This window comes from Austrofundulus limnaeus, unplaced genomic scaffold (genome assembly GCF_001266775.1).
Source record: "Austrofundulus limnaeus strain Quisiro unplaced genomic scaffold, Austrofundulus_limnaeus-1.0 Scaffold466, whole genome shotgun sequence".
NCBI classification, from domain to species: Eukaryota; Metazoa; Chordata; class Actinopteri; order Cyprinodontiformes; family Rivulidae; genus Austrofundulus; species Austrofundulus limnaeus.
In genome coordinates, this window is record NW_013952868.1 from 240461 (window position 1) to 248150 (window position 7690).

The 7690-nt window shown below is 37.3% G+C and overlaps 1 protein-coding gene across 1 annotated transcript in view; it reads left to right on the plus strand.

Annotated features, from left to right (window-relative positions):
* Window positions 1-1019: 1019 nt before the first annotated feature.
* Window positions 1020-7690, plus strand: part of hadhab (hydroxyacyl-CoA dehydrogenase trifunctional multienzyme complex subunit alpha b) — a 12875-nt gene continuing 6204 nt past the window's right edge. Inside the window, exons 1-12 of the mRNA XM_014025293.1 lie at window positions 1020-1134; window positions 3017-3058; window positions 3146-3216; window positions 3304-3437; window positions 3545-3683; window positions 3760-3879; window positions 4266-4368; window positions 4495-4617; window positions 4708-4826; window positions 4919-4975; window positions 6243-6352; window positions 6505-6639. Coding sequence (XP_013880747.1) covers window positions 1068-1134; window positions 3017-3058; window positions 3146-3216; window positions 3304-3437; window positions 3545-3683; window positions 3760-3879; window positions 4266-4368; window positions 4495-4617; window positions 4708-4826; window positions 4919-4975; window positions 6243-6352; window positions 6505-6639 — 1220 coding nt within the window. The 5' untranslated portion in view covers window positions 1020-1067. The remainder of the gene's footprint in view (window positions 1135-3016; window positions 3059-3145; window positions 3217-3303; window positions 3438-3544; window positions 3684-3759; window positions 3880-4265; window positions 4369-4494; window positions 4618-4707; window positions 4827-4918; window positions 4976-6242; window positions 6353-6504; window positions 6640-7690) is intronic.

Genomic DNA, 7690 nt, shown 5'->3' on the forward strand with positions numbered 1-7690 from the left:
GGATGGATGGATGGATGGATGGATGGATGGATGGATGGATGGATGGATGGATGGATGGATGAATCAGATTGTTGATACATCTTCAAAATCTGACAAATCTATATTAAAATATGTATTGTTTTAGTTTTTAGACGATGTTGGTCAAACCAGTATGAATGTGACGTCTAAAGTAATATTATACTTGTGCTCTGATCAACGCATAGATAGGCTATAATATAAAACAAGATTACTGTATATAATCTCTATGGAATAACCCTGTTTAAGCACTTCCCCCCTAAACAATGTCAAGTGGAAAATGCATATTAATATGTGGTAAATGTTCAATTATAACACAAAAATATGTTGTAATTTATTTCAAAATGTATAGGCCTAGATGCATTGAATTTCCTATGGAGGTATTTTTTTTACCTCAATTTCTACTCGAAATCACAAAGATCATGCAAAACATAATGCAATCTAAGCTATATACTAATGTAAAAACTGTATTTTATTGTTGGTGTTTGTCAGAACTAATTAATTTAGTCTATTTAAATTACAATCCTTATATGGGAGCTGGAGTGTGCGTTGTGTACKTGATACAAACAAACTGAATTCTGCCTCTATCTTGTGGTACCATGTTGCTATTGCAACTAAYTGTTTGTTTTATTTCAGATGTTTGATATTTTTTAGTAGTCCTACACTTCCATCCATCCATAGCTGGTCACGGGAGATATGCRGTAAACTTGCAAATGCAATTTTCAGCAATACCTATATCGGTTGATTAAACGAATTGAATAAAAAATATATAATTAAATATACCAGAGTTTTCTTTTTTTATACACTTAAAACAGAGTTATATGGAATAACCGGAGGATAACCAACTTTATGGCTTAAAATTAAAGCACGTTTAAATTGAACGACTTGAATAGAGCGTGTACTCGTAACATCCAATTAGATACGAGTTCTTTGAAACGACCAATGAAATGCGACGTTATTGAAAGACAACCAATCAACGTCCCTTTCTGCAGCAGCAGTGATAGTGGGCAGCTAGCTAGGCTAGCACTTCCAGATTGACCTCCGCTTCCAACATGGCTGGTGTTAGAGCCTTTGGTGTTCTCTCTAGATTGTCAGCAAGGCGGTATGCTCTCATTACAGGTAGCGTCCACTAATTTTGTCTTTAAATAAAAATAATAAAATCGTGTGCGAGTAGGTAGGGAAATTCGCGGATAGCAATGTGCTCTACGAGGATAATTAGCCTCAAAGCTGGTTAAATTAGCTAGTAGCCAGAATCTTGTGTAGAAATGTACTGTAGTGTTGTATGTCACAACACGGGTATTTTGATGTTTCAACTATACATTTAACAACTTGAACATAAAATTATAATAACTTTAAAACCGTTTTGTTATAAGCAGAGAACTTAAGTGTAATCCTTTTACTTGTGCTACTATCTCGATTCTATGGAAACATTTACAGCCAAGAGAGTCCGGTTTTAAAAAATAAAAGTTTGGATAAATTGTTTTGCTTAAGGTCCAAACTTCGTCCATTATAAAACCCTATTTGGATGGTTAATAGGAGGATTTGAAGTATTTGCCATTCATTCGCCATTGTGCTATCCGCTGTGTGCAGAGTAGGAGGCAGAAAGTAGGTGAAGGGTCATCTTTCTGTCAGATTGCCTGGAATGGCCRAGGCGGCTGATGTCGTAGCAGTCTTGTGAGCATATATCATAAACACATCAGATGTTCATATTATGAAATTATTTTAAACCCTTTTTTTTTTGCTATCGCCCGCCGTCAAAAGTCGATAATGTATTTGCTCATGTTCATGTTTGCAAAATATCTCATAATCCAGGGGATGGATTTTATTTAAAAGCTCAGGAATTAATCACTTAATCTACATCTACACCTGGTTACTTCTGGAGCTAATCCCACTGAAGATGGCTGCCACATCTAAGTGATTTAAGCAAACTCAAAAGTGGCTGTAACTCTTATCAATTTTACAGAAATTGAGCTCAAATTTGGTGGGTTAGTAGCATAATTGCCAAAAAAAAAATCTGCTTTTTAAAATTAAGCATTATCTCATGAACCACTGGATGGGTTTCAATGAAACTTTCAAAAAGTAGTTGTTGGATGTTCAGTAGGGCTGTGTATTGGCAAGAATTTGGCGATAGATACATATCATAACAGAGGGGTCACGATACGATATATCCCGATATATTGCGATACTGTAAGCAAGGCAGTATACTGCAATATATTGTGATTTTTTTTGTCCAAAAATTCTATTAAATAAAAACCTCTTACTGAAATAAAAAAAAAAGAAAAGCTAATGTTTACTCACAATGCTAATGCTACCCTTACTCTGGCGCTCAAGAAGTAGAGGAGCCAAATGTCTGGCTCACTGCTGCTAACTAGTGGTCAGAGGCTGAACTACAACATAAAGGTGAATGGCTGGCAAGAAGGCTGACATTTTAAACCTTAATTAAAAATTGATACAGGGCTTTAGAATATCGATACAGTATCGGGAAATGAAATATCGCGATATTTCAGTGTATKGATATTTTCTTACACCCCTAATGTTCAGCTTCAACTCTAGAGCATTTGGAATCAACTCACTTCAAGTTGGCCATCACAGTGAACTGATCTGAGCCAACACAGGAATGGATATAACTCAGTCAATTTTTACTAATATTGGGCTACAGTTGGATGTGTAGCTGAGAGTTATAACACTTTAAGTACCAACAGATCCCACCAATTCACTTGGGATTGTGCATAACATGTTTCAAGGTTTGACCAAAAGGCCTGTACTCTGTCCCCTCTTCTCTTGCTGATGCCAATTTAAAACCTTTGCGTGAGAAAAACTTTTGCGTTTGAATTTGAATTGAATTGAAAGGCAGTGGTCAATGTGCCAAATGCCTCTTACAGGCATACTAGGCCTTGAATTTGTAGGTGTAAATAGTACAATTTTTTATTTGTGTTAATAGTAATAAAGCATGYATCACAACTGTATTAATGTTCCACTGTGCTGCCTTTTTTTTCCCCAGGCCCTACGTTTCGAACCTTCTCCGTAGCTTCTGCCATGTTTGGTAATTTATAAAGATCTACACCATATGTGATTAGCTTAGCCTCCCAGTCTACTGCTCTATTTTCACTCTTCTTTGTCTATTTTTTAGCCCGAACCCATGTGAATTATGAAGTCAAGGGTGATGTTGCCGTTGTCCGAATTAACGACCCAAACTCCAAGGTGTGGGCTCTTCTGAAGCAAATCTGAAGTCGGTTCTCTTGAATTCAGAAGAGCAAATGTGACCTTTGTTGTCATGTGTTCCTCCAGGTTAACACACTGTCCATTCAAATGCAAAAGGAGATGACAGAAGTTATGGATGAAGTGTGGGCCAATGATGCTGTTAAAAGTGCTGTCCTCATCTCCTCAAAGCCAGGGTGTTTCATTGCAGGAGCTGATATTAAGTAAGACACATAAGATTTAACTACTTCTTCATTTTTTGTTTTCATAATAGTATTTAGAAATTACTATAGAATCTACAGTATTAAAACACTCACTTGTACACCTGCAGTATGATTCAGGCTTGCAAGAGTGCGGAAGAAGTTAGTAAACTTTCTCAGGAAGGACAGAAGATGTTTGAGAAGATTGAAAAATCCCCGAAGCCTATTGTTGCAGCCATCAATGGTTCTTGTTTAGGAGGAGGTTTGGAGGTAAATTAAAATACTTTTTGTTTAAAGAGAATGGATTAAAAATGTCTTCTGTAATGGGCTTTTTTGTGTGTTTTAGTTCGCCATTGCCTGCCAGTACAGAATTGCAACAAAGAGCAAGAAAACCATTCTGGGTACTCCTGAAGTAATGCTGGGTCTTTTACCAGGAGCTGGTGGGACACAAAGACTACCTAAATTGGTTGGTACTGAAATTATGTTTCTCTTGTTTGTAATTGCCCCCATTTTCAATGATCTGACACTAGTCCTCTCTTCAGTCAATACGAAGAAAAGTGTGGTAACTGTTATTCACCATGGTGGATAATAATTACCTGTGTGATGATTCCAACAAAACTGCTAACAGTKGGTCAGTAATGAATGACGACGGGGGGACATCAGCGAATGTGAATGTTTGTTAGAAAGAAAGTACTGAAAATTTGGTTTGGAAGAAAGAATATCTGTTTGACACGTCCTGACTAATGACAGACCCTTATGTTAGGTTTCGGTGCTATTATGAAATGATTTCAGCTTCTCAAACTGATTGTATTAATTAGCCTGTTTGCCTGCATCTGCTTTTACACCTTGTAGGTTGGAGTTCCCAGTGCCTTTGACATGATGCTAACAGGAAAAAACATAAGGGCAGATAAAGCCAAGAAGATGGGGCTTGTCCACCAACTTGTAGACCCTCTTGGTAAAAACTCAACAMCAAAGTGCTTTAAATAAATACTTAAAATACTGTTGGAAGTAGGGGTAGTAAACTGAGCTTTTCATCTTTGAGTCAAGATGATTAAAAGGTTTGTTGTGGTTTGTGGTCCAGGGCCTGGACTGAAGAGTCCAGAGGAAAGAACAATTGAATACCTGGAAGAAGTTGCTGTTGAATGTGCCAGAGACATAGCCAATAAGAAGATTTCCCTTCACAAACAGAAAAACATGATGCAGAGTAAGTTTTCTGCCTTTATTTGGTGTTTTTTTTCTGTTGGAACCCAAGTTAGTTTTGTTCTGATTAACATTGACGCTCTGCCTTTTGTAGAAATTCAAGACTATGGGATGAGCTTTGAGTTTGTACGGAATCTACTTTTCAAAACTGTCCATGATAAAGTCATGAAACAGAGCAAAGGACTTTATCCAGCACCCCTTAAAATAATTGAAGTAAGTCAAATCTCCTTTGATGGAAACAATTTCCTTGAACTGTTGTTATGTATCTCTGATTTATGATTATTTCTCTTTGTTGTCCCTTCCAGTGTGTGAAGACTGGAATTGAACAAGGCCCAGATGCTGGATACTTGGCAGAGTCTCAGGTAAAGTTTGTTAGTCTACATCATCAGCATCATTAGGGGCTGTTCAGACTTGTTATGAAACCTTTTTCAATCAGTTTTAGGCGATTTGCCTGGAAACAGTCAGTTCTGACACCACTGTCCRCACCTGGTGGTACACTGCCTACCCCACAAAACCTACCACAGGGAAACACAATGCTGACATGATGCAGCACATGCTTTGCTGTAAACACAACAACCAGCACTGTGTTTTATTAGGTGACTATAATGCGACAATATGCTGCTTTATCTGTTGTTCRTATTGACACAACACATTAGCTGCCAGTGACCACAGCAGCCCCTTTAATCAAACATTAAACCAAAGACAACTTTCCTGTTGCATGTCCTGTAATACACTTTGATTACACTACATCCCATCCAGAGCACATATTTACTCAACATGCATAGACCACCACACAACCGCCACCCCTGTAACCATATATCACGGTATTTTCTAAAGATTTTACCGCTGTATTAAAATTATTAATACCACGTAACCCTACCGACTAGTTGTAACATTAGACATTATTTGATAAATATTTACTTCAACTATTAAAACAAGCCTGTAAAAACACTGTAGGCTATATAGTTTTTATAAATTAAAAATATATATATTGTCACACAGACGGCTCCATGTTATTTGTGCCGCAAAGCATTCTGGGTAAACGATGATGATTACTAAATCCTTTAACGTGAGGCTGTGAGCTCTATTCAACTGGAAGGTTTATTCTGGACAATGTCTGACGATCAGATATATTAAATGAAACCAGATATTGAGCGCAAATCCTCTGTCAACCAGAGTGTGTTGACAGGCAGGAGAATGTAGACATGACTCATCCTGTAAAGGAAAATGTGGAAAGAGCTGTTTCATGGATTGGAGAACCTCACTTTAGCCTATTAGCTTTCTCATTAGCTCCCGAGTCAATACATATTTGGAAATATAGTATTAGTTAATGCTACATAGTTATTAGTAATGTTATATATGTATTTGTGTGTGTATGTGAGGGGTCACATCAGTTCAGTAGGAAATCCTACATTGAGGATTGGAACTGATWATTTTCAGACTACCAACATAAATGGATAAAAATAGTCCTACCTGTGAAGGTAGCTTGAGTAAAAAGGTTTTCAAWGTGCATTGAGAGCATTCAGACCTGTATTTAGCACTATCTGACTGAGCTAATACCATTTTAAACGTGTTTGAACAACCTCTTTGTGTCWGTAAACAGACAGTTATATCCACATATTTTCACAGAATTTTGGTCAGCTGGCGAAAACRTCCGAATCAGCAGCCCTGATTGGTCTGTATCATGGTCAAGTGGCCTGCAAGAAGAATCGCTTTGGAGCGCCTCAAAGAGAAGTAAAGTAAGCATGAAGGGATGTGGGACAACTGTCACCTTATTTTCTTATTTCTGACCTTTTCAGCCTTGTTGAAGTTTGTGCTGGGGACAACAAAGCCGAGCCTGTGATTAGTGGCAGCTAGATTGTGTATTATGTGTGTGTTTGTTTGTTTGCAGAACACTTGCCATCTTGGGAGCGGGTCTAATGGGAGCAGGCATTGCCCAGGTGACCGTGGACAAGGGTGTGAACACAATCCTCAAGGACACCACAGTGGAGGGACTGGCTAGGGGAGAGCAGCAAGTTTACAAAGGGTGGGTGGATTTTCATATTAGGGCCCAGAGCTCCAGAATAACTTTATGCACAATTCGTCCAAAATTGTACTTTATGTACAACTAATTATTCACAGCTTCTTGACCAGTATATTGCGTTTATTAAGGTCATATTATTGTCATTTCTCCTATATAAACTGAGTCATGTAAATGACTGTAAAAGGAATAAAGGTGAAGTTTGTCTTTATTACTGAAGCACAAACAGAAAATTGCAGAGAGAGAGGACAATTTTCAAAAAACATGACACTAAAGTATATGTTCCCAAATATAATTGTCACCAACTTGCCATAGTTCAAAGCCAGCATGATGGGTAGGACAGTATACATAAAGAACATCCAGTGATTACTTTCTGAATTTCATTCAAATTGGTCCAGTGTTTCAYAAGATATTTTGCTAATGTTACAGACAAAAGCACAGACAATGAAGTATGTGTAGACACTTCTGCTGAGGGTGTTATAGGGATACATGGCTCAACAGAGAGAGGACTTTTCATTCGTCTAGCTACAGTACTGAACAGAAACCTGGGATTGTTTTTATTCTTTTCTATTAAAGATTAATAATATAAAGTTCTAGCTTTCTTATAGGTTAGCAGGCTGTCTCTCCAGGTTAAATAAGATTCTTCTATGTTAGTGGAGCGCCATTTTCCCTCAAGTTTTCTAGATGCCTGTTTTAAAGAACGTAACTCTGAATTAAACCAAGGAGTCGGCTTCCTCCGATCGATATCTTTCTTTTTTAGTGGAGCAATTTCATTAAGATAAGTTTGCATTAAAGTTGTAATATTATCAACAAGACCATCTAAGTTACTGTTCTGTGTTACATTATTCTGTAAGACAGAGGAAAATAAAGATGGAAGAGATTCTTTAAATTTAGCTACAGCGTTCTCTGATAAACATCTACTGTAATGAAATTAACTCTCTTTACACTTCATTAGATTGGTCTAATTAAGAAGGCAACCTTTAACCTTCAAACCACTTGATGTTTTAAAAAAAAAAACCTGTTCATATTTTGCTGTTTTAACTTTTAAATAAGGCTC